The sequence below is a fragment of the Brienomyrus brachyistius genome, chromosome 1 (genome assembly GCF_023856365.1).
Source record: "Brienomyrus brachyistius isolate T26 chromosome 1, BBRACH_0.4, whole genome shotgun sequence".
In the NCBI taxonomy this organism is placed as follows: domain Eukaryota; kingdom Metazoa; phylum Chordata; class Actinopteri; order Osteoglossiformes; family Mormyridae; genus Brienomyrus; species Brienomyrus brachyistius.
In genome coordinates this window covers 21,939,033-21,966,942 of record NC_064533.1, presented here as the reverse complement: position 1 = coordinate 21,966,942, position 27,910 = coordinate 21,939,033, and the positions used below count along the sequence as shown (strand labels likewise).

Here is a 27,910-nt window from a genome sequence, read left to right as displayed (position 1 = left end):
GCTGTTTTTTTTCTGGGTGCTATGCATGTTCTCACTTGCTGTCGTGTTAATACATGGCATTGATTATAACACCTATAAATATACTTATTTATCATATATAGCAGCAAAAGCTTCTAATATAGCTTGTGATTAAAAATGTTCCGATAACAAACCAGATCAGTGTAATGAGGTATTATTTTTCCGCAAGTCAAAATGGAGAGAGAAAGAGTAACATTTTCTGTATCAGTGTGTTTTTTTCTTCCCCAGTAAGAATACACAGCAAAGAGAGACGGTACAAAAATCAGACTTCGTTGGCTCACGGCAGAAAAGCTTCTTTCGCGTACCTCCTATCACTCCGCTACCTTTGGTACGTGACTTGGGACAGATATGAACCGAGGTTTTTCATTTTCCCCAGAAATAAGTGCACACTTCATCCACCAGGGGGGCTATAGCAGCAATCGGGGTGGGCAGACAGGTGGGTGGGGCTAACTGCTCACATGTCAAAAAAAAAAAATCCTCATACCTACTTTAAACCATACGTAGAAAAATAATTTGGGGGGAAAAATAGGAAGAGATTTGATTCCTGTTTTTTTCTGCCGTGTTACTTAAAAAAAAATCATAAAGTACCGCTGAAAAAGTCGGGGTCTAAGATGTGTGGGGATTTGGTTGGGGGATGGGGGAGGGCAATAAGTGTCGAATTTTGGCTGCTACCAAGGACAGACAATGTGTGTAGTGTGTGCCCGGGGTGTCTCAGAGGGTGGGTGGCGCATTTTTTGGGCGTGGGTACAGAAGGATGCACTTATTTCTGCCTGCCTGTGTTTACTTTTGTGGGTGGGGTCAGGGGGCAGGGTAAGAGCAGGCAGGGGAGAGGTTAAGAGCAGGAAACGTCGGGACAGACGTGGGAAGGGGGCGGGACCTCAGTTCCAGCGGAAGTGGATCTGTCGGGGCCGGTCAGCGCCCTCCTTCACCAGCGGCTTGTGGAACTCGCGCCCGGCACGGGAGTGGATGTTGGCCCAGCAGAACTCGCAGTAGTACTGCAGGCAGGTGACATTGGCGCAGAAGAAGGGCGCAAACTTGCCGCCGCAGCGAGCGCCCTGGCACTCGTCGCACAGCTGGTCATCGAGCACGTACGGCTTCACCTCCACCTGTATGGCACAGACGCGACACGTGTGCACAAGCAAAGGTGAGCACAGGCTCCCTCGCTGGGAGGAAACGCAGGTTTACCACAGTAGCCAAACACAAGTCACCACCAGATATGCAGTGCAGATGTGCAGTTTCTACACTGCCACACCCAAATGACTTCCTCTCCCATTGGCTGCCTCACCCGCTTATCAATGTCACCGTGCTGCAGCTGGACGAATCGGGCGCTGATGGCTGCAATGTAGCTCTGCTGATTGGAGAAGGCCACACGGCCTGCACCCTTGGGGTACTTCAGCTCCGGGTCAGTGTCGATGCCCGCATAGCAGACCCCTCCATACAGCCTGTCCATGATCATGGCCAACTCCACTGTGAAAGAGCGGTGATGATTCTGTTACAGCCGGCAAGAAACATTTTCCAACAGCCGTGCTGGTAGATGGGCAGGGGGGTGGTTACCTGCTCTGAGGGGGCGTGGCACTCCGCCCACAAAAATGGTCTTCCGGGGGTCGAGGGGCTGCGAGCCGTCCATCACGAAGTCACTGTCGCTCAAATTCCAGGGGCGGATCTGGACCTGTTTTGGAGAGAGTTCAGTTCCTCAGTGGCCAGCTAGTCCCTCCTGACCCCCCCTGTCCTATCTGGTTCTGGCTCTATCCGCATGGCCCCAGTGGAACCATGTGGGTTGGGTCCTGAGGAGGGTGCCCTGAATATGGGCCTTTGTTCTGGGCCTCATCAGAGAATCAGTTACACTTTGCAGAACAGATAATCTCTGCGCTCCAAAGGCGAAACACAAAACCACGACCGCTGCCGGTCACTCCTGGAATGCACCACACTGCAAAGCCACCTTGTCCAGCTTACTTTAGCAGAGTGAAACTTATTCTTGTGGTAGAAATGGCTGATTAGCTTCTGAAGAAAACATCAGAAGTAAAGTCTACACAGCCAACAAGAACAGGAGAGTAAAGGGTTTGTCGTTAAATATCTTACTTCCATGTCAAACGTGATCCCAATAGACGAAGACGGAGCTCAGGGGACCCTTAAACTCTTCCTCCCAAAATACTTCTGACTCAACTTATATCTCTGTGCAGGACACATCAAGTTTACATTAATTTTTCATGAAAATAAAGATTCCTGCTCTCCATGAGACAAACACAGATGAAAGCAAGTTTTGGGGTCACCGCAAAGAGCAGCCTGCTATGGTGCGTGTGGAGTTAAGAGCCTTGCTCAAGGGCTTATGGATGTGTGACTATTCTGCCAGGGCTGGGCTCAAACCGGCAACCTTCTGATGATGGGCACAGAGGCATAGCCTGCTGAGTCACACACCGCGCCCCCCCCCCCCCCTCCATGCCTTCTCATTATTTCTTTAAAAAAACTGGACTGAAGATACATTTCAACAGTTCAACCAAGGATCTTAGTCAATTTCATAGTTATTTTTTTCAGAGAAGCATACAAAAAGCCCACAATACTAGGTACCAAAATTTGAAAAATAAAGGTTTTCAGGAGATTTGCAGCAATATCCCAGAATCATATGAAAGCGCCTCACCCCCAATCATCAGGTCAGAGGGCCCCAATGCCATATGTCATATAATTATTTGAATTTTATACATCTTTATTTGGCATGAAAGTAAAACATTCTGATTTATTAAATCTAATCCAGGCCAATTATCCATCTTTTATATGCTGGTACCTACACGCAGTTGGACGGCAGACTGGCGCTGTTACACTCACCGGCTTGTCCTTGATGGTGGGGCTGGACACACACAGGTAGAGCTTGCCATCCTCTTCCAGACAGGCCTCGATGAGAGCCTGTACAGAGCTCTCCTCCTGGAACAGCAGGAAGGCGTAACCTAGGCGACACGGGGCAACGGCTTTCAGTGGCTGCCACGCAGGTCGGCAGCATGCCCCATTACCGTGACACAGATTCAGCTCATAAAAACAGTGACTGCTCATGAATATTCATCCGAATGATCTAAAAAATAGTAATAAAATTTAATTTGCAACTGAATCCTTGGAGATTCAACCAAAAATTATAGATCCATTTTGTTTATAACCAGATTATATCCTATACATGCAAAAGGAAATTTATGCTACTAAAATTACACCTTGTCAAAGAAAAAAATTTCCACATACACGCAAGTTTTAATGCACTACGATCAAATTTTCAAGTTCTGCTACAAAAAAAATCAGCATTTCCCCATCAATGTGAGCGTGACCACCTGCTGGAGTGATTCACCAAACATCTGCGATCAGCACGTCTGGGAATGAAAATCTTGGGTGCTTGTGCTAACGCTCAGGAATTCAACGCTTAAACAAAAGTGGCACTGTTCCGCGTGCAGTTCTACTGCCTCCATCCATCCTCCATAAGCACTTAACCAGTGCGAGGTCAGAGCGGGTCAGGAGCCTGTCCCAGGAAGCCTGGTGCACAGTGTCGGGAACATGGTGAGCACATCCCAGGCGATGTGGAAACACCAGCTCAGCCAACTGTATGTCTTTGGGCTGCTGGGGGAAACCAGGGCGCCCAGTAGAAGGCCACAGTAACATGGGGAGGGCACGCAAATGACACACACAGAGTGGGGGGCAGGACGTGAACCCCTATCAGTGCTGGTCAAAGCCACTTTGTCTCAGATGGTGCATGTCTAGAGGAGGGGGGGTGGGGAGCACTGGCGATTTCTAAGATGGTGCCCCCTCAGAAGATGGTGCCCCCTAGGCGACTGCCTATGTTACCTATTGCAGTGGTTCACACTGTGGTATTTGGAGTGCCCCCAAGTGGAAGACAGCAGTAACTACTTACTAACATTCAAGCTACATTATTTATTTATTTTTTTGCTCATATGGTACTTTACTGCTTTGGTACTTGGTCCAAAACGTCTGAGAACCACAGGCCTATAGAATTAATGAGCCCTGACCCCCACCGTTGAAGACTACAGTGGTACCAACTGAACCTCGGCATCTGCCTTACAAACATCGTGTGAAATGATGAAATGTTGCTGCCTCACTATTATATAAAGCTGCAGGACGAGGAGGATTTCATCATCTTTGGATCACCAACACCCATCACTTCACTCCGCGTGAGCTCCTGTTCCCATTTCTAACTGCTTGAGTTGTAACATCACATGCAGTAAGAGACACGCTCCTGCTCTGCACCCAGGTTGTCATGGAAACACACACGTTCGCTAGGGCTGCGGTCCATACCTTTGGGGGGAAAGTAGGACTTGCTCTCCGCCTTATGTGGCCAGTCAACCACCAGATGGCCAAAACGACGGAAGCTGGTCGTGATCTCGTCTGCAGTGGGAGTGAAGACGTGACAACCGCATGCACACATGAACATCCATATGCATCTCAAGTGCACCTTCACCAATACAGTCTCACTATAACAACACCAGCATAAAAACATGATTACAACTTTTCAGGACCATTGAATTAAATACAACCACTCCTTGTGTAGCAAGTACCTTGGTTAGCAACCATTTGTTATTATGGCTGTAATAAAAAAATAATTTTTTGACCAATGCTCACATTTATGATCACATACTATATGCTGGATGACAGCACCCACGGGAGTAAAAGACCTTTGAAGTAGAATATACAAAATCTTACTAAAAATGCTCATTTTAAGAGGGATAAAAGAAATAAAATGTAAATAAACAGTATGTAAAGCTGAAGTGAAGTCGTAAGCAGAGGCACATACACACCTAGCTTAGCATGAGGTTCACTTGGCGAGCATTTCACTTAACAACCTGGAACATGGTTGCTAAACAAGGAGAGGATGTACTGATGCTATTTCAGCAGAAGAAATATCCTAGGTTACTATTTTTAACTGCTTCACTATTTTAAGCTGTAGGCTGAAATTTGAGCCTATAACCTCCTGGTAACAAAACCACTTCCCTAACTGCTGCGGTAGCTGGTTCACAGAAAAAACCCGTGAGATTGCAGCAACCCCAGAGAGCGGGGACTCCACCCCTTGCTCATTTCCTCCCACTCACCTTCATCGATGTCTGGGGGCAGGCCCCCCACAAACACTTTGCGGGAGAAACGCTCAATGCGCTCGCCGTTCTGGTGAGGGTAGCAATTGGGGGAGCCGAGGACGCCAGGAACCCCCTGGTTGCTGTGGCCGTCGTCGAGGAGACCATCGTCAATGGGGAAGAGGGAGGAGCGGCCTGTGGCAGAAGACAAGCAAGACAGGTGAGGAGGACCTCCTGTGACCCAGAAAAATGCCCAGAAGAACCACATGAGGTGGTAAGCACTTCCAGCTGGATGGCGGGCCTCCAGGACTGGACACGAGGAAACCCGATAAGCACCGCCCACGGTTACTTTGGAAAGAACTGTTTTGCTGCTTCCTAAACTTGTTTATATTTCACTGACCACTTGGCAAGCATTCGGGTTCTAGTCTACTGCCCCCTACATGCTTGGAGTGGAATTTAAATCTCTAACGCAGCTGTAATTAATCCACCTCATCCGCCCTCATTGTCTCTGTTCTGGGGGGCTACCGTCCAAGTGATCGCCATACCAGTCACACAACTACGAACTGAGGGATACAGGAAGAGATTATGGATTACAGGTTAGACTGGAGGAGGACATATACCCCCCCCCCCTAAGTAAAATATGTTGCAAGGTAGTTTTTAACATATCTGAGTGAGATCCCCCCAGCACCAGCACCAGGATAAGGTGGGAACAGGTGACGTCTGTTGTACCGTGGAGCCAGTCACCTCTGCGGGGCTTGCCTTACAGAAACATGAGGGTACTGGACCAGAACCAGCACAAGAACCGACCCTAATCACATGGATGGCATGATACATGATATCTGAAAGGCTACACTTGGTTCATGTGAGGTCTGGGGACGGCATGAAAATTAAACTCGGAAAACTCACGGAGGAAAAATATTAAAAATAGATGGAGCTGTTTTTGTTTGTGAATCTGAACCCATTTTACTAAAAGACACAACCGTTACATAGCAACACCACATAATCCTGCGGCCATCAAAAACGATTCTTCCCGTCTTTTTAAAAAAGACAAGTTATTCCCACTAACCTACCAGTGGCTAGAACAGCACCAACAAATATGACAATAGCATAAATAAACAGCACAGGTGTGGACAGAGGTATTAAAAATAAGAGCAAAGGCAAAAAGTGTTCAGTCATCGAAACATCCATCTTGTAAGCAGTGATAAATCAGGCTATCACTGGACAATCAGTTTGTCCCATTCTACAGAACACCTGATTGGCTTCTGACATTGTGCGGGCGTCAGCACATGTTCGAACATGACAGTGGTATTTGAAACGGAACGGGATGTGTACATGGCGACAGAATCAGGCCCGCGGATTAATGCTGATTTCATGCCCACGTCAGCAGCGCGTGACAGGTCACCTACAGCCACGCAACAACACGCATGCACAGCTACCACATACACCATGACTGTGGCCATGCCAAAGAAAAGCTAATCACGATGGGTTGCGTTACCTCGTCGTCTCCCATAACTCCTTGCTGCATGTAAACAGAGTACAGAGTGGTTTTAGCAGACAGAACAATCAGACCAACCTATTAGCTGCCAAAATTAATCTTGCGAGTGCAGAAATAAACCAATAAACAAATAAATAAAACCTTTTTGTTCACCTTCGTGTGTGACCCTTTCAGCCACATGATGCCTGCTGTAGTGACAGATACGTAGTTAATGCCAATACCTGAATTGGTACGATATTAATGACGATGTTCTGTGAAGCTACTTTGTCGCTAAAAGTGATGCAATGCAGAGCTACTTTGTAGCTATAGATCTGCGAAGCTGCAGTGTCGACAGTGACGCATTACAAGAAAACGGAAAAAATCTGTGATGTGTCACGGCGATGCTCAGTAAGACTGCACGCTGCACGCTTTGCCACTACAGCAAAGCAGACCGCAGTCATTCTGGGAAGCGACACAATACCGACAACAACAGAGTCTGTGAGGTAGATCGTCATAAACGTGTAAATAAGGGAATCTGTCACCTTAGAGACACAAACAGGGCCACTGTATAGGAGAAATAAGCATTCACTGCATATGCTACTTCCATAAAGAATGGCTTCAGGTTAAGGCAGCGTTCCTCAGCCCAGGCCTCAGGGACCCCCCAGACAGTCCACATTTTTGCTCCCCACAAGCCAACCTCCAATACAGGAGTGCTGGGAGCTGGGAATGAGCAAAATTGTGGACTATCTGTGGGTCCCCAAGGACTGGGTTGAGAATCACTGGGTTAAGGTGCTGTGGGTGCTGACAGCAAGTAAGGGTTAGTGTCCTCCGTCATCTGCCAGTGTGAAAACCCAATTTCAGGCTCTCCAGAGGAGCAAGCATACTCACTGACTTCATTAAGCACAAACGAGGCAAAGCCCAGTCGGGCCACTTCAAAGCCCTCGCCCTCCCCCTTTGTGTTCCGGCCTCAAAATGGAGGCACAGCAAAAAAAAATAAAAGGAATCCTGCCAACCAGGATTAAAAAGGAAAGAGATTAAAAATGGAAGCATCATTTTTCAGGGTCCAAAAATACCAAAATACGGATGACTCCTGCTGCTACTGCCAGCCGCCCGTGAGAATTTCAAAAGCAGAGGAGGAAAATATATAAAACATTAACGCTTTGCTCCTGGGCTCTATCTATACAGGCATTTGCATAGCATTATGCAGATTGTGCCCTACATGTAGACCTTGTGAGAACAAAGCCTGATTTATACAGCACTGACTGGGGGGGGTCATTTTGGTAAGCTTTTCTGTCCTGCACTCAATATTTGGGGGTTAAAATTTTAAACTTTCAGATGCCTTGCTCTATGTCAAAACAGATATTGGTCTTTGAAGCTAGAACCTTCTGACAAGGCCCTGATCCACCACGCCACCCTGACCAAGATCTCCTGGAGTGAAGTGGCAGGTCACAAAGCGAAAGGTGTGCCTGTCCCCAAGTGCAACGCCACTGCCTCCTAATCGAAAGGTGAGACAGACATCTACAAATCCATGACAATGGCACTGACAATATACGAGATGTGGAAGTAAACAAAGACAAGAACAGCAATGCCAGCAGTCGAAGGAAAAATGAAATAATTACCATTGAGCATGAGGAGATTGTCAGCCCCTTGGTGTGGGAATCCGACTCGGCCTGACGTAAAGGAAACACAAAAGGATGAGACAGACAGTGGAAGACAGGACCAGAAACAGCTCGGTGCCAGACAGGAGATGACGGAGGGTGGGGTGAGGAAGACAGCACAGGTCCAGAGCAGAAAAAGGTGGAGAGAAGCAAAACAGGAAACTGAGAATGAGCGGAGCTGAAAATCATAGAAAGGCAGGAAATCTTACGAGATGGCAGGGGAGGAAATGAACTGGCGTAGAAACAGACGAAAAAGGGTGAAGGACAAATCAGGAAACACGGGATGGCTAGAGAGAAAAGGGTGGAGGAAAAGTAGGGCACCAGAGATGAAAAGATGGAGGAGACATTACAGCTACACAGGAAACAACGAAGCTTCACACTGGAGAGCAGCTGTGCTAAATTATACGACATAAAAGCTTACAATGAGTCATAGAGAAATATTAAACCAGGAGAAGGAGGGAGAAGAATTACATGGAGTAAAACAGGGTGACGTCACTGGACAGGAAGCAGTGGTACGAGACAGGAAATGGATCAGATTAAAAGAGGAAACGGGAAAATAAAAACAAGTCCTGAGGCAAGTTACATTAGAAAACATTAGAAAGTACAGGATGAGGGAAAGCAGAACATAAGAGAAGAAACAGATCTGGATGTGACAGAGTCAGATAATACAGGAAGTAGGGGGAAGACAATTAAAATAGATGAGCCCAATACATACTGTCCAGTACTGTGCTGTATCCTTATAGTTCTAACCTCATTTCTCACAGTCCTCATAGAGAATGCAGTGTGGCTGTCATAAGTCCCGCGCCTGAGGTCTGCAGGGTATACCTGCTGCCACATTACATCACATTCAATTGGGCCATGACAAGCTACCATGTTTGCCCAGGTCTGGATATTTCATAAATGAATCAGATGAGTATAATTCTATAACAAAAAAGGTTAATACCTACTATAATTCTACAGTGGAAGTCGAGATCTATTTTGGGGACGTCCTTGTAGGATCAGTACACTAAATCAGTCAGAGTGATCCAAGGGACAGATGGTTCTAGAACGGATGGTCCTAGATGGAAAACATCACACTTCTTCTGGTAGCTGGCATGGTGCTGAGTCAGCCCACCTGCGGCAGCAGATTCGGACTGAAGCCACCATATAAAGGTGACACGAAATGTCCAGTTCCTTCCATGGTAAACATACTATTCCAAAAAAGGGTATGGTACACACCACGATGCCCAAATTCGCAGATTCATCTCTGACTATGTTTTGGCAATTAACCCGAAGCCTTATTTGGGTTAAAGCAGATCCACATGGCCCCAGGATGACCTCTGGGCATTGTTTACGTTACATTTATTAACCTAGTAGGCACCTTTATCCAAAATGACATACGATTCAGAAAGCAAGGTCAGTCAGTTCCTGGAGCACATGGGGGATAAGATCTTGCTCAGGGGCCCAGAGGTGAACCCCGAAATTTGAACCAGTGACCTTCCAATTTTGACCACAAGGGCACACCCACTCACCCACTAAGTCACACTTTGTCCCATAAAATATGGGGAAAACACCTTAGCCATAACCCTTTGGGTCAGTCCGTGCCAAATCAACCAGGGGCTCCATAGGCATCATTCCTGATTTTGATGAAAACTTGGTATTTTGATCCTTATAGAGAACACTGAAAATTCCCCAAGTTTTATTGAAAAATTCTGATGCAGTCCAAAGTTATGACCCTTTCTAATTTGGGTGCCATGCCCCTTTTCTGCACTCGCGAATCGTGCATATAATTTGTAAGGGTTTTCAGGAGACCATATCTTCATTTCTAAGCATGCTAGAGAGCTGAAAATTGCTCTCTTGGCCTACCTTTCTCCGCTCTTTCAGAATCTGGCATTGGTACTGCCATGATACATGCCAGAATCTGCCATGTTTGGCACCTAACTCAGTTGTAGTTGCCTACCTAATACCTTGATTTAGTGTAAAAATGATTTTGACAGCATCAGCCAGCATTAGTTCATAGATGTATAGAATGTAAAGGGCCATATTGCTTGGAAGTTATTTGCAGGGGGTGGGGCTGATGCATGCCAAATGCTCATTTTTTAACTGGAATACTATATGCTGAAGGAGTTGAGTTAAGATAGTTATATTTTCAGCATTTATAGTTCAGATATACTTCTTTCAACTGTATGAATTTCATTCCCATCACTAACTATCTACACAGTCAACCACGCCCCCGAAGTAGGGGGTCCGGTGGGGGGTTTCTCACCTGTGACCATTTTCAGATGGCAATACATCAAAGAATAAATGGTTATTTAGAATGAATTTGCATCTGCTTACAGTATCTTCCTCAAATAACAAAAATATAGAAGAATATTGGATGTAGGTGTGGTGGTGACCCCACAGCTTGGGGTCAGAATCCAAAAGTGTCTGGGGTTGAACCAAAAACTGATATTTGCAGGTCCATAACTTTGAAGTGCTTCTCCTGAGCTTAATTTTAAGATTCTGAAAGAGCAGGGAAAAGTAGGCCAAGAGAGCAATTTTCAGCTCTCTAGCATGCTTAGAAATGAAGATGTGGTCTCCTGAAAACCCTTACAAATTATACACGCGATTCGCGAGTGCAAAAAAAGGGCGTGGCACCCAAATTTGAAAGGGCCATAACTTTGGACTGCATCAGAATTTTTCAATAAAACTTGGGGAATTTTCAGTGTTCTCTATAAGGATCAAAATACCAAGTTTTCATCAAAATCAGGAATGATGCCCATGGAACTTTTCAGGACATTGGTTGATTTGGCATGGACTGACCCCTTTAACACATGTCAGTGACCACTTTTCAGAGTCTTTCAGATCTGAAACCTGGGAACCTGGAAAATGATTCCAAGAATGTTCTTGCAAGGTGGCAGGGCAAGGTGCTCTTCTTAAATTTGAGGGGTAATAAGACTGAGTAGTTTGTAAAGTCTGTCTCAAAGGCACAGAGGGAATCCATAATTTCTCTTGTTTTCCTGTTGTGCTGCCTGTACTCTCTACTGCCTTCTGCTGTACACCACATCCACATCTGCCGCATCCACATCTAGGACTTTTCCAGACTGTTCTCACTTGCCCCACTTCATACCCCTTTATCTCCAATCTCCTAACACCCAACACAATGTCATCAGTCTCCATTTTCGATGGTGCACCTTCCCTAGATCTAATGTTGGGCTGTCTGTCGAGCCGTAGGGATATTGCAGACTATTATAGGACACAGGCAGACAGCTAAAATGAAAAGACAAAATGAACATAGTGTGTCTCCAAAAGGCTCTGGCCTGGGAGGGTCTAGAAATTGAATAACAGAGATGGGTAGGAAAGATGGTTTGGAAAACACGACCCTCAGTGAGACTGGGAGCTCTGGTTCAGATCACAGTCTCTGAACTGCGCGGGTACTATATCCCTGGCTGGTAACGAGAGGACAGCTTGACGTCAAACACCGCAGCCTGTGTCAGTGCGCGAGAGCCAAAGCCGACACCTGCCGAGGCCGCCCCTGCCCCCTTACCCTTCATGGGATCCTGCTCAGCTCTCACAATGTCAATCAGGGAACTTTCGAGGGAGTGCATGTTCAGGCTGTCGTACATTCTGGAACGGTCCTGAAACGAGGCAGGGAAAAAAAGGGGGGGGGGGTCAGATGACTCATAGTGACTATTCAAGCAAAGAGCCTCCAATGAAGAAGGGGGTGAGTTTCCTCACGGGGAGCCCAGTGTTACCAACTCCTGGAAAAACACTGGATGCTGATTTCTGAATGGGTCCATAGAGAATCAGCATGATGTCACCATTCAGCTCCCCTGCCGCACACTGAAACATTCAAGAACTGTCTGCATAGATGCTGCAATGTTCCAGAAGCTTCCGAGACATGTAATTCAATCGCACTCCATTCACGTCTACGCAGACATCTGTGAGGAAACACACAACTCTTGTAAACCTGAAAAAGTCTCTTCTCCATCCACATTCCTCGGGAACAGCAAAAGGACAGCAGATGAAATCTACCAGGAGCATTCCAAAAGCTAGCCTCCATCGCTGGCATTCCCTGCAAAATTCTTTCCTGGCTTGTTCATTCACTCCAGTTGCTGTAGTAAATATTTGCGTGCCGCCGCGACACCGGCGTTCCCCAGGACCTGGAGCCGCTCCCACTGACGTTCCGGAGCGGAAACAATGGCGGGGCTGCGCTCCATGGAATTCCATTCCTCAGAAGGACCACTCGGACGGTGACCATGACCTCATCGTCCCTGGCTCATCCGAAGCAGACGCTAAGACCTCAGAGCGGAGAACACAGGAAGGCCTGAGGGACAGCTGTTCTGGGAGGGTGGGGCTACAGAGAGGGGGTGCCACCACGCTAAATATAAACATACAAGTCACCTCACCTGGGAGAATCCAATCTATGCCAGGTGCCCCAGGGACTTGCCCCCAAACCCAATGGCAGGACAATGAATCCAAACTGGCCCAATCTCCCAAGGATTTTTCAGACTGTGCCCAGTACCCATAATGCAGCTCAGACACTCAAATGTTCTGGCAGCAGGAATTTAAAAAAAGCCATGTGCCCAAAAAGGCAAGAGTGGGACGATGCTAGATCATTACAGACCTGCCACGTCTAGTTGAGAGGTTTGTATAATTTCCATGGGAGAGAAATAGAATGGAGTTGGATGAGGATAAATGTTAAACACAGGGTGTGCAGTGGTGCTGCTGGCACCTTTAAACGCACGGAGTCCGTGAAACACACCCTGACTGATTTCCACTCAGGAAGCAGTGACCTTGTCCCTCACGAGTTAATTGATTCAGAGCCCGCAGTGAGATTTCCTGCTAACATATACATGAAATATTTAAGTACTGAGACGAGAAACATTTGCTGGAAGCAGATTTGACATTACGACTGCATCATCCAGGGAAAAGGTGTCAGCTAGAAAGTTCTGGATATCCAAGTACTGCCTTGGTGCAAACAAGGCAGACGAAACATGTTGAATCAAATTTAAGTGCTCAAAGCACTCAGGATTGAAACAGAGACGGCAAGACCATACCAGAAATCAAAACCCTGAAACGGAACAGCTATAATAATGTGGGTCAGTCCAGAATGAAACAACAGGCTTAAACCTGGAATTGTTCAGGAACAGAGAGAAAAGAAAAAGACACAGAGGAATTCGAAATGTTCAAAGTGTGACACTGTTTACAGAAATGAACAATCGATCTATTCTGGCGAACATCCTGGAAAAAGAGAAAGGGGGATGATGGAAGGGAGAGCTGGGGCAGGGGGGTGGACTGCGGGGTGTTGTACTTGCAGTGCTTTCCTATTCTGGGAAAACTGCTCTCTGGAAAATATAGTAAGTTTGCAAGGAGAAGCTTTCTGGGGATGCTGTGACTAAATTCTTTAGGCATTTGAAACACTTAATAATGACTTAAGGATGTCACAATGGCAATATAGCAGTGTCAGAAGAAAGAATATCACATGGCAACAGTATCTTATAATGCGAGGCCTGGTTCCATACCAGAAAGGATACATAAAATGAATGAAAAACTGGACAAATGAATGAATGAATGAATGAATGAAAGAAATGCAATATAACGCTCTTAAAGAAGCTTCAGAATGTCTTATAATCAGCTCAGTCTGGGCACCATAACCGCAGAGTAACTAAAACCCTTATGATGATTCATTCAGTGATGTAATGGCTTTGGGGGTTTGGTTGATCTGGTCGCATCTGGTTTTCCGTTTTAGACTTCTGTGCTACGGTGACATTCTTCCACTGAGACTTGTGAAAATTAATGCATAGTCGTGTGTAGTTTTTACAAATGCACACATCTATATTATCACTAATACTACTACCACTAATAATAATAATAATAATAATAATAATAATCCTAACAAAAACAATAAGGTTCCATAGCACTTTGTGCTTTGGACCCTTAATAATTACAGTAGGTGCCTCACATAACAATAGGGATCTAGCAATCCTTGTGCTTGTACCTCCAATAATGATAATAGCCGAGAGAAGCATTGCTGGGCTACATGGCACCTGTAGGCATATTGCGAGGGTGCAGCTTTTGTGCCAGGGTGACATTTGGCATCATGGTCCTGACTGAAGGTGGCCCACAAACTCTATACCACTTTACAGAAGAACGATCAAAAGGACAGGGAGCCACTGGATAAGCACATGTTTAAAAGCAGTGGGACTGGAAGTGTGCAATCACACATTAATGTGTCTCACTCTCTCTCTCACAGACAGACACACACACACACACACACACACACACACACACACACACACACACACACACACACAAGCCAGCAGGCTTTCCCATCAGACAGGAGCTTGCTGGAAATAATTCACCTTTTAAGGAGAACCTGCGGCTTCTGGGCTGTACAGAAGACACGCGCGGAGCAGATGGCCTCCTGCCCGACTCTCGCCGCGTGCCAGCTCTCCTCACACACGGACAGACTCCCTGTATCCATCATGCCCAAAACGACCCCTTCCTATTCTATGACTGCAGTGTCCTGCTTTTAAAAATATCTTCACTAAACCCTCTCTGGAGACATTTCAGGTCAGCAGCACTAGATACAACCATACCCCTACACACAAACTACTTTAACAGATTAACTGGAGCTAAAAAGTGTTCAGAAACAGAGATTCGTAGCAAGATGAGAGCCCACAACCTGGTGAATACGAGGCTGATCCTTTAACAAATGAAATGTCCTGTTTAATGCAGCCAGAGCAAGAGCAAGGCCGGCTGAGGCAAGCGGCATCAATATTAAGGACCAATTTAAGCCACTGTATCAAGTTGTGTATCAAGTTGGTATGGACCATTTCGAGCTGCTTGCCTGTCGGCAGCAACCAGATGCGAGCAGAGTTCCTTCTAAGCGACGGGTGGCAGCTGCATTGCGGTCGTCCTTGATGTCTCCAAGGTGACGTGGCCTCATAAATAGTTCAGGGGTGAGATGGAGTCAAAGCTGCAGACAAAGGACCTTGCCCGATAACCCACATACGCTGGACAGCCACAACACACGCATTACCCACCCTCACCTGTAGGGGCAGAAGTGTGTTGCTGTTGCTGTCAGTGCGGAACACGTTGTCCTCCATCCAGGACTTGGGTGTAAGTGAGGCAGCCGTGCCAGCGGTGGAGCGCGGAAACTTGGGCGGGGCAATGACGCTGCTGGAGAAGGGCTTCTTCATCGGTGAGATCTGGTTTACAGTACCGGGGACCCCCATGCCCCCGCCACGCCGGTGGTCCCGGCCGTGCACCCCGCCCCAGGACACACCAGCAGAGCTCCAACCACCCCCCTGGTGGGCTGCTCCAGGGAGACTGCTTCATCATGGGCTGGGGGTGGGAGAGAAAGGGTAGGTAAGTCAGAGAAGATGTTGTCAGGAGAGTAGTGGTGGGGAAAATAGAGGCTAGAACCCCCCGCCACCAACACCCAAAGTGACACAAATCCACAGGGACAATTTACTCAATCAATCAATCTCATCATGAGGATCTAAGGGATTTATTTTATTTACACATTTACTGAATTGTTCTCCAATTATATCCAAGAGTGGCTCAATGGGCAGCATTATTCCTTCATGCCCCTGCAAGGCTTGGGTTTGAATCCCACTCCCATAGACTGTGTATGGAGTTTGCATATTCTCCCCATGTTGTGTGGATTTCTTCCTGCAGACAGATTATCAAATACAGTGTGATTATGTATCTGCTCTGCAGTGGAATGGCATCCTGTCCAAGGTGCACCTCGGCCTGGTGCTCTGTGCTGCCTGGGACAGGCTCCAGGCCCCCTGTGACCCAGACCGGGAAAAGAGACAGGAGGACACGGATGGGATGGAGATCTATCTTCTGTTTATCCTGCTCAGGGTTACATAAGAATCATATAATATTTATATATCACCTACAAGCATATTTGTACAAAAAAAAAGACCTGGCAGCTTAGCCAGACAGGTAACAGAGCTTAGGTGTTTCTTCATTCTGGAAGTCCTTCCACACATTGTTTATACTGCTGATCCAGTACAGGATCAGCCTGGAGTCTAACCCATGAAGCACGGGCCACAATGTAGCAGTCTCTGGGTAAGATGCCAATACTACAGAAATGTGCCCATTTATTTAAAGACTGCTTGTGTTACAAGGCTGGACTGCGGACACATAGACTGATAAGCGATGTATATATCTGCATTAATATAGTTTAGTTTCAGCAGTGCTTATTACTGCCTGGCTGTTCACACCAACCACTGTCCTTAACGCACACTGACCTGATTGCCCAATCAAATGAGATTAACTGCTATTATAAATCCATGATGTTGTGAATCCATGAGTCCATGAAGGAGGTGGGCCCAGGCACGGTTCAGTTGGACGCATCTAGTGTGATTGCTAACTGTGCCCGAAAATTGAATATAGATACAGTATGATGTCAATGATGTGGCCGGCACGTACATGTGTACCTGTGCACCATAACTGACCCTCCCATAATTCCAATTCACTGGAATTATAATACAAGTGTTGAGGGCGTCTGGGGCACCCTGTGAAAAAAAAACCAATGACAGAGCAGGCTCAGGTTACCTGCTTGGGAAAAGTTAAAATGGACTCATTTGGCTGGCACCCTTCACCCAAGAAGTATGTGTATCCATCCATCCATTTTCCAAACCGCTTATCCTACTGGGTCGCAGGGGGTCTGGAGCCTATCCCGGAAGTAATGGGCACGAGGCAGGGAACAACCCAGGATGGGGGGCCAGCCCATCACAGGGCACACTCACACACCATTCACTCACACATACACACTACGGGCAATTTAGTAACTCCAATTAGACTCAGCATGTTTTTGGATTGTGGGGGGAAACCGGAAGGTACCAGGAGGGAAACCCCACGACAACATGGGGAGAACATGCAAACTCCACATACATGTTACCCAGGCGGAGACTCGAACCCGGGGTCCCAGAGGTGTGAGGCAACAGTGCTAACCACTGCACCACCATGCTGCCCCAAGTATGTGTATTTACACAGAAATTAACCAAATACAATGTGGAAGCAATTCTTACATTATTTTGCATTATAACTTGTGTTTAAATATACATTCTTCTCTAGATGTTCTGAGCGTCCCACATTAACAAACCGCCACTGCACCCAAGGAATGCTTTCCTTCAAACCTATTCAGAACCAAATCTAAATGTGCTGTCAAGAAGTGCCCCAGAGATTCTACCATAAGCATGTGATGAGTTCACTGCGCTGTCTGATTAAATAGCTTGATTAATTTTGACCTGATGTCTTCAGGGCTCTTATGACATGAGCTTAGATCCTCCTTCTATATTTGTGCCTGATGAACAAACAAACATTCTCCAGTTTGTGGTTAACACAATACAGAAATTCATCCTACGTGTGACACACAGGAACGCCTACCAAGAAACCCAAGCTAAACCGGCGTTCCTGCGCACAATCAGACAAGACAGAGATATTCGGCTGTATCGAAGCATAACATTTTATCTAACCTGCAGATTTGCTTGCTATCAAGATTCGTTCTAGTCACAAAGGGATTACGGAAATTAGTTTTTTATGAAATGGTATTAGAGAGTGGTTTTAAAATAAAAGAGAAGAATAACCACTGTAGAAGTTCACTCATAAAATGTGGGTTTTATCGACAACAGCAGCCCTGAGGAAAAGCGAAAAAGTAAGAATTGTAAATCAATACAAGAGGGAGCTGGAAAACCCACAGGTCATAATTGAAAGGCCGATTTCAACCGATATGCATCACCTATTAGCCATCTGTTATCAGAACATCATGAATAGTTTCAGGAAAAGTTGGTGGATGGGAATTCTGCAAAATGAATCAGATTTGGTAGCCAGAATGAGGCTGAGAGTCCAATACGTAGGCTGTGCCAGTGTATGCTGTTAGTGTGAATGCATACTGTTTGTGAGTCCATGTGTATTAGAGAGTAAGAGGATTTTAGAGCTTTGCAGTTAACATTGTTTCTCAGTCACCCTCCAAATACATGTTGAAGTCCAGCAATTACTGCTGCATGAGATAGGGGGAACATTTCACTTCCAGATAAGAGTAAATCCTTGTGGGATAGGAGCATACCACTAGGGAACAGAGGTCTACCGTTGTTCATCAGCTGCATGTGATGGGGTGTACCACCATAGAATAAGGGTTGTACCATCTTGAGAAAGGAGCATACCATTATTGGCCAGCGGCAAGCTAGTGTAGGATGTCGACATGAGTTTTTGAATAGTTTTGTGGGATATATGATATTCCATTATGAAGAAGGGGTGCACTAGCGCAACTAATAAGTCGGTCAGGTTTGTACCAGTGAAGATTAGTGGTGCTCAAGTATGGAACTGGCCTAAGTAGATCAAGGATGTATCAAAGACAGAGTAGAAGAGGCCCCTTGCCCACTCCCACACACAAGATCGTTACTGCATTGGCAAACAGGCCTTTGTCAAATGCAGAAGAAATAGGGTCAGGGGGAAATCTTTAGGAGCTAAGCTCATGTCTGAGAGGAGGAGGCACACAGGGGACTGTGGGGGGGGGGGGGGGGGGGGGGGGGGGGACGAACGACACAATGGTGTGTTATCTGCCCAAGGCATCTAGTTCAACTGCCAGCTCCTGCAACTGTTTCCAGTGACATGAAACCCACGACAACAGAAACAAGCCAGGAAACGGGGAACACAGCAGACACAGGACCACGGACTCTCACATGGGGCCACAGAGCCACAACGGTGCCTTCTGCCCCGCTGAACCAGCGCGATTCAGATTCAGACCATCTCAGGAAAAAAAGAATCAATAAGGACTCCTCAAGGAGGGGGCCAAAGCTCACTGGTTCGTTGGGCTGACACCAAAAACGCAACCAGACCTCTGATGAAGGGTTTTCAAGGCGAATTACCCAAGTAAAACCTGCAAATGCACAAACAGGCTAATGTTGCTATGTTAAAACTCCTGCAGAGAATCCAGTCCATGCCATATTCACATCACTTCCGTAAGACTTGAGGCAATTATTCATAATTCCCCCTACCAGACAGAGCGTAGAATAAACCCAATAATACACAGGCAACAGCATCTTGGGGTAATCCCAAGGTTCCTCATGTGCAGTACAGTGAAGCTGGTCATATGATTATGATCAGCAAGTTGGATGATGGTGAAAGACAATGGACACAAGAGCTGCATGTACAATAATGATCATCCTCAGATGTATAAGTGTGACAGTGGGGTGACACTCGCTGGCCACACGAACATCCGAGAACTGTACAGATAGAACCAGGCTTTAAGAACCACCGAGTTGCTATGAGAACCATAACAACGGCAGCACTTCCTTCCTGAGAAACCGTGATAAAAAAACTAGTTCAGGTGAAGCACTGCTTCATTGCAGGTTAGCTTAGGTACGAGCTGCTAGGCTTCAGAAAAAGCACCGTTTGAGGAGACAGAACAGACTGAAACAAGACAATAAATAATACGTCTAGCTCCCAGCACCATGGAAAAAAAACCCAGATGGAACTCTCAAAAACCAGTCTCTGGTCCCACTGCTCCCAGTCACAAGAAAAAACTCGATAGCCCAGTCTAATTGGGTCTTGCATACTAGGACGTACGGTCGGTGATCCTGGATAAAGGCGTCAGCCAGTCGAACGGATGACAAAGGAGACGTTGTCCTGTGTGGCCGCTGAGACCCTCGGCCAACTCGCTTTGAGGCACGGATGAGTACAAGAGCTTTAAGGATTTGCTGTTGGTTCACATCTCATGCATTTCGTGTTTAGAAAAAGTAGGACCTGAGGTGGTGGCAGCCAGTGACATTTTACTCATCGGTATTTAGCACATAACACAATTGTACCAGCTGGGTGGTTTATTGAAAGTGTTTTACTAAAGAACTTTGATATTCGGGGTGCAGAGTGTAACCTAACATTGACGTCATCGGAAAGACAACTAACTCATTTTGTTGCAAGACGCTGTTCATATATCCGCGAGAGCACCCGTCCCATAAATTCGCGCTAATTTAATCTCTTCCATTATGTCTTTGAACATAATGACAGTATAAAACAGAAGGTGGGAGTCTGCAATAATTTCACTGGTCAAGAAAACAAACTAGTGACCTTGAGGTTGTGTCTGGCCATTAGAGCGAAACTACTGAAAATCCCCTCATTAAAAATTGCTGGCTAATTTACCCAACCAATAACAAAAATATAAATAAATTACAGGAGATACTAACGAAAAATCTAATTTCATAAAAACAGTAGTACATCACAAAAATAAGTAAAATATCACAGTCGTATTACTACAGCAATATAAATGCAGCTGGTCTCATCTAGCTGCTATTTACTCTGGCTCTACCCAGAATGCACTGCAACATGAGCTTAATACAGAAGTCACTATTGCAGTCCAAGATTAGAGCGAAAAATGGAGCCGTTTATGTCCTTCAGGGCAGAGCCTGGGTCCATCCTTGGCTGTCTCTTCTTGTGTACACTCCTGTCTGCCTTGTTACATTGTGTGCCCACACAGAAAAAGAAATAGAACATGATTTTGTAAAGTCATTTATTATGTCAACTATCAAATCTGTGCTGCAGAAACTATAAGAAAGGGACATAAGTCTGTCAGTTAATTAGTAAACAGGCAGAGTCAGTTGGGTATGTCTGTTGGTTAAGAAGGAGCTTAAGCCTGTAACCTATTAGGGCCAGCTCATTACTGGACAGTGACATTTTGTGGACACTTTCTGCTAGATGGTGGTGTGAGAGAGGATTGGGGGGGGGGGGGGGGGGGGGGCGAGGAGAAAGAGCAGAGTGAAAAGAGCAGACGCTTTTGTCCACAGTGATGTACAACTGACTGACAAAGCACAGTCATACAGTTCTGGAGCAGTCTGGGGAGTTTCAAAATGCAAAAATGGTTCGCAAACACTGGGATTTGAACCCATGACATTCCAAACTCATGAACAGAACCACTAACCCAGAGCCACACAATGCCATAGAAAAGCATTCTGCTCTATTATATGGATAAAAGTATTGGGACACCTAGCCATTACACCTGCAGGAACTTGACACCCCACATGACACCCCCATTCTAAATCCATAGGCATAAATATGGAGTTGGTTCCCCCTTTGCAGCTATTACAGCTGCCACTTTTCTTTGAAGGTTTTCCACAAGATTTTGGAGTGTGTCTGTGGGTATTTTTGCCCATTCATCCAAAAGAGCATTTGTGAGGTTAGGTACTGATGTTGGACATGAAGGTCTTGGTTCGCAATCTTCGTTCTAATTCATCCCAAAGATGTCCAATGGGGTTGAACTCGAGCTCTATGCAGGCCAGTCAAGTTCTTCCACACCAAACTCACCCAACTATGTCTTTATGGACCTTTGTGCACTGGGGCACAGTCATTCGGAACAGAAAAGGGCCTTTCCCAACTATTCCTACAAAGTTGAAAGCATAGGTTTGTCCAAAATATCTTTGGATGCTGAAGGATTAGGAATTCCCATCACTGGAACTAAGGGGCCTAGCCCAACCTTCGGAAAACAACCCCATACATTCATCCCTCCTCCACCAAACTTTATACTTGCCACAATGCAGTCAGGCAAGTAAAGTTCTCCTGGTATCTGCCAAACCCAGACTCGTCCGTCAGACTGCCACACAGAGAAGCGTGATTCGTCACTCTGCAGAATACGTTTCCACTGCTCCAGAGTCCAGTGGCAGCGTACTTTACACCACCCCAGCTGATACTCAACATCGTACTTGATGGGAGGTTTGCATGCAGCTGCTTGGCCATGGAAGCCCATTCCATGAAGCTCCTGGTGCAGTTTTTGTGCTGGAGTTAATGCCAGAGGAAGTTTGGAACTTTGCAGTTACTGGGTCAGCAGAATATTAGCAACTTTTACACATTATGCACTTCAGCACTCTGCAACCCTGCTCTGTTACTTTATGTGGAGTTTCTGTTGTTCCTAAATGCTTCCACTTTGCAATAATACCACTTACAGTTGACTGTGGAATATCTAGAAGGGAAGAAATTTCACAAACTGACTTACTGCAAGGATGGCACCCTATGGTAATATCATGCTTCAATTCACTGAGCTCTTCAGAATGATCGGCTCTTTCACAAATGTTTGAAAAACCTGACTGCATGGACAGGTATTTAATTTTACACAGCTGTGGCAACGGGTCTGAATAGAACACCCGAATTCAATGATTAAGAGGTGTGTCCCAATACTTTTGTCCGCATTACGTATCATGCTATGCATTTACAAGTTAATGAGAGGCACACACATATAATAGACTCATGCTTTTATTATTAATTATTATTATTATTATTATTATTACTACTACTAGTGCCAAGCATTAATTTCCATGCTTCGGTAATGCTGCTTAAATGTATGGCACATTTACGAAACAGATTTTATTGAACTGAGAGAGAGATGGGGGGACAGAGGTTCAGCTGAAGACAAAGAAGAAAGGGGGAGTGAAACGCAGAGGCAGAGAACCCAGGGGTTAAAAGAAGGAGAGAGCCTGCTTACCGACAGCCCCTCATATAGAGAAGCACACTATCACTAACAGGCGGGACTCGAATCCCGCATCTCTGCAGGCTGCCTGGGACCGCAGCCGGGAGACAGACCTCCTGTAGTCACCCAGCATCAGCAGCCAGCAGGCCCTCCAGCTTAGGGGACAGCAGGGGGTGTCGCTCACGCCAACTTTGTTCTAAGGGGTTATCGTTGGGGGTTTCCTGTCAGTAAGCTCATCGCTGGCAAGGGATACCGCGCTAATCTGTGCTCCGCTTTACACGCTCTTCACCTTGGGGTCCATGTGCCTTCTGAAGGGCAGAGAGGAAGCCGTAAAACTCCATGAAAAAGATGAAAACAAAAGCCTGATAGTCGGGCCACTTGGCTTGCTCTGAAGTCAAAGGTCAAACACAGGGGTCAGGGCCGCGGAGGTTAACACAGCCCAGTGCACTGCTGCGCAAACTGAAACTTCAATAAGCTACAAAGGTAAAAGACCAAACAAAAGAAACAGATTTCTCAGCATGAAAGCCTTTGCCAAAATGAGCTCCTCTGACCTGAACAGCTAGTTCTGTAATGCCTACCCCCCCCCCCCCAAAAAGTAACAACTTCCTCTTCTACAGGCCTGTTTCCACAAAACAGCAACATTATTCCCTCTCTTCCTGCATATTCAACTCTTTGCTTTTCGTTCTTTCTTTATTGAAATTTATTTCCTTAGCAGGGACTTCAAGGCAATAATTTATAGATATTTTAATTATTCAGCAGAAGCTTTAGTCCAAGCTTTAAGAGAAATTAGAGTCAGACGGCCCCTGGAGTGGACTGGGGTTAAGGGCTTTGCTTAGGGGCTCAATGGTGAAGCCATTCTGCTGACCTTGGGATTGGAACAGTGACCAATCAAGGGTACAGCATCCTAATACACTGAGCCACACAACTTCCCACATACCTTAAGCATTGTAGTTCTGAACCATAGCCACGATGATACATACGTGTCCACAGTTATAACAGAAGTTTGACGACATTTCCCACGGCCAATATCACCCAAATATCACCAAAACTAACAGACACTAAAACATACCTTTTCAGTAGTAAGAACTGCCCCTTTAACATCTCCATCCCATACTGTAGATAATCTCCATGCAACAGACATGTTACCTGAAAGTGTTTTACCTGACCCATCATGCAACACCAGTGGGGGGATGGAAGCAACATAGTAGATGGTAAACAACTTCGTTGGCTCACAAAATTGGCCATTTTTAGGTGAAAAAAATCAGCTATTTCTGGTCTCTAGCCAATTGACTGGTGCATCTTTAGCTGTGCTTTTCACACAAGTGAAAATAAAGGACTTATATTGATTAAATGTTCTTTGCTGAAATTATCCCTTTAGACATCATGCTAGAATAATGGTAATGAAGTTTACCGTGACAGGGGAGGGTGAGTAGCAGGGCTACGTGGAGTTTTTTTTTTCCTAGGGCCCCAGAATCAGCTCCTGCCACTGACGTTAACCACAGGGAGGTGACATGGGCAGAGCCATTTGAGTCAAGGACAGTACAGAAGGACAAGGAACTAAAGTCCAGCCGATGACCCTCAGCCTTCATTTTCACATCTCGCTCATTTAGCAAGCGCTGTCATCCAAAGCAATGTAAAGAGGCCAACAGCCTTGCTCAAGGGCTCACTGGTGAAATCACTGTATTTGAACCACCAGACTTCCGATCACAGGCACAGCTCCTAACCCGCTGAGCTGAACAGCCTCATGCTCCCTCACCTCCTCCGACCCTACAGCCACCCCTGGCATGGCTCGCCTTGACCGCACTTCTCGGCTAGCAGCAGCACAGCGGGCAGGTTTGAGGAGAGTGAGGTCTGGTGAGCAGTTAACTGCAAGGCACTGATGACAACGTGACTTACAGTCTGATGAGGAATCAGAAAATGGGACATCTGGCTGAAGCAGAGCCCAGGAACCTTGAGATCAGTAGAGATTAAAAAAGAAAAACCAAACAAGATCACGCCCACATCCAAATTGTAACCGGTACGCTGATCATAGGCTCCACCCCCTCTTACGTCAGGTGCTGCAGAACCAGTCCACCACCAATCAGAACGGCGACCCAAACCACTGCACCAATCAGAACGCGAGTCTGGCAATACAGCCAACTGCTGCGGCACCAGCACTGCCTGCGCTCAGCACCCAGCATGCACCGCCGTGACCTCCAAAGTGCTACTTGCGCCATGGGGTGGCTCACGGGCGACCCAAGAGGGGTTAGCGGGTTAGCATGGCATGGTGAGGACACCCAAGACCGCGGGGTGTGAAATACTGCGCACCCGCAACCTCTCTTTTTGTACATTGCACTGCCATCCATCGAGTCACACGGTCAATGTTTAATGGCTATGAAGAAAAGCACCTTAACCAATAAGGCTACAGACTCATAGGTTATAAAAAAAATTACAGAATAAATATTACTAAAACATTATTTGTTATATTATCTCACTGATTATCATTATTAATAAAACTGCTGCTGCTAATGTTATATTGTACACTGCAATTGCTATTTCTGCAATTATTACTGCTTCACAATGTAAAAATAAGACATAAAACTATTACAAAACATGGATCAATGGATGAATTATCACTCCCATATATAATATGCCCAATTTTACAGTACGCGTTACCATAGCTGTCCATTTGGCAATTTTAACCACTAAAGAGCCAAATTCCCTTAAAAAGTGCTGTCTCAGGAGCACTTGGTCACTAGCCTTATAATTACCACGTCAGTGGGAGTGCATCTGCTCTCGGAAAGAGAACGAAGACTCTAATTGCAAAATGTCAGTCAGTAAATTTGCATGCTCAAGAGGCCCTGCCTTGTCAAGTGTATTCCTGACGTCTTCCTTCCATTTTAAAACGCATCGCCGCGGAGCTATTTTTAGCTTTCCCCGACCAGATTTGCTGAGTCCTGGGGGGTGGGGTAGGTTGGGTGCGAGGAGGGGGGTGTTGGCATATTATTTCAGGAACATCACGTGAGAAGCTTTTTAACGCCACCGACAGCTGATACTGATACCGTCTTTGCCCGAACGGGAAGGAGGGGTGGGTGACGAGAAAGCGTAGGAGATGGAGCTATAGCCCTAGAAATTGTGCTGCATCCAGGCCAGATCATACACGCACAATAGGCGAATGAATAAAACGCGACCCCTCCCCGTATGTGAACCGCAAGCATCTCCAGCGGAACCTGGGTTCCCCTTCACACAGGCGGCCTCATTGGTATTCCTCGGCTAGCTCCGGGTTCACAATGGGCCGATTTGTGTGCGGGGTTAAGCGCTGAATTGTGTAGTTGAGTGTCGTCGTGGCCTTGGTCTCAAACAGTCTATCCTGCTTACCACCCCCTCCCTGTTTGCAGTAAATCCAATATAAATATAAATATTTATGGATCTGGCCGAATTTGCCACAGCTCTCGCAAAACGAGCCGGGATTTTAGGTGAATCTGCAATCGCAGTTAATTATGGGTTATATCCGCGTTTATCCCCACACTCGGGTAAACCTGAAAGCGTCGCTCACCTGGTGCTGGTTATAGTTGTTCCTATGCTGGAGATAGGCGCCCTGGTGCTGCTGGTGCATCTGTGGACTGACCGGGGGACCGCCGGCTCTGCTGCGGCTGCGGAACGTTGATCTGGGGCGAGAAAGGGTTGCCGAAGCCCGGCACGTTAATCCCCGCACAGGGATTAGGCGAAACTGGCGAGAAACTCTGGAAGAACGCCGGGTTGATGGAGGAAGGGAGCCCGGGGTAGAAACTGTTGTCGGGTTCGGTACCGGAGACCTGATTCATAGCGTTTGCGTGATTGGGGTTGGCGGAGCTAGTGACAGGCGGCGGCGGGGAGCTGGTCTGGACCGACCACGGGGGTTCCGAATCCGGGTAAGGTCGGGGATGTGGAGCCGCCCGCATTCTGGTGCGGACTCTGCATTTCTGCGTTCGGGAGGCTGGAGAAGCCGGCTCCGAGACCGCCGGCCAGCATGCTTGCGGCGCCGTTTCCATTGCCGTTGTTAATGAGGTGGGCGGTGGGGGAGTCCATTTGGATCTTGACCTTGTTCGGATTCGCGGAAGAGGGCGACGGTGACGCAGCGGTCACCACATTGGCGTCGACGTCCTCGGTTGATAAGGGGGCGACCCGACCGGGGCTCCCGTTTGAGCTGTGTTCCGACTCGGGAGACCCTCGGTGGTGCTGGGTTATAGCGGGATACTGCTGCTTCTGTCCGGGGACACCGACCTCTCCCTGGGGTGGGGGCGGCTGCACGGTGCCGAACTCCGTCTCCTGCTGCGGCTGCTGTCCAATGATTTGCTGATGCTTCTTGCGCTGCTGATGAAGGTCACAAATCTGCTGCGTCTGGCCGAATTTCTCTGGATTCACGCTCTTAAAATCGGGCAACTGTTGCTGGTTCTGGTTGAGCCGGTCGTAGTCCGTCCGCGTCCGCTGACCCAGTTGATTGCCGCAATCGGGATTGTTGTTAACGCCGCTGCCGTGGCCGGATCGCTGCGCCCCGGTGTGACGGGTCGTGCCGTCGCTGCTGCTGTCGTCGTCGTCGGTGGACGGAGAGTGCCGCTGCTGCTGCCGCTGCGTGATCGTCACACCAAAGAGCAGCTCATCCTGCATGTTTCGCTGTTGCGCAGCAGCGAACGGAAACGGCGAGGACGCGACGGAGGCGCAGCTGCTGCCGGAGACCGTGAAGCCGCTGGGAGAAACGGGGGAGACTCGGGCACTCGAAGCAAGGGAGGGAGACGCGTAGGACCTGAAGGCTCCTCCGCCAAAGACCGTAGAGCTGCTGTCAATGTTGGCTGTCTGTAACAAACCGAACCCGTAATCACCCATTTATTTGTGTGAAAATAGAGGTTGGAAACGTAAGGTAGCAAATGCAGGTTTTTTTTCCCCACAAATTTTCTTTATGGACAGTAAACAATGCGAAAAGAGTAGGCTACAATAAAAATGTTACACAACTTATAGTACTAAGAGAGGGAGGGGCCAAATGAATCTCTAGAAATTTTAACTTCCTGTTTATTTAAATACCTCTGCTTGTAGATTTTTTTCCCAATAATTATTTTCTAAATTCTGGCTTAATTTGGCCGTGCTGGTAACGTGTTCGCTCCGAATGCCCGAGTACGTCCCCTCCTCTCGCTGCCGGGTTGTCTGCTGCAGCAGACGATAAAAAGCTCCCCAATGTACGTCACGGCCGCATCATGATTTATGCCCGACTCCGCCTTCCGTTTATGAATGCAGGACGCCGCCGCAACCCGGACCGCAAAAC

The 27,910-nt window shown here is 46.9% G+C and overlaps 1 protein-coding gene across 1 annotated transcript; it reads right to left on the bottom strand.

The window, feature by feature from the left end:
• On the bottom strand, positions 1–27,811 carry cpeb2 (cytoplasmic polyadenylation element binding protein 2). The gene is given in 13 exon segments (XM_049008576.1): positions 1–1,124; positions 1,304–1,485; positions 1,573–1,687; positions 2,839–2,957; positions 4,303–4,392; positions 5,094–5,267; positions 8,166–8,216; positions 11,710–11,800; positions 15,218–15,481; positions 15,483–15,512; positions 26,171–26,245; positions 26,247–26,510; positions 26,512–27,811. Coding segments are annotated over 13 exon segments (2,649 nt in total). The 5' UTR covers positions 27,478–27,811; the 3' UTR covers positions 1–896.
• Positions 27,812–27,910: the final 99 nt, after the last annotated feature.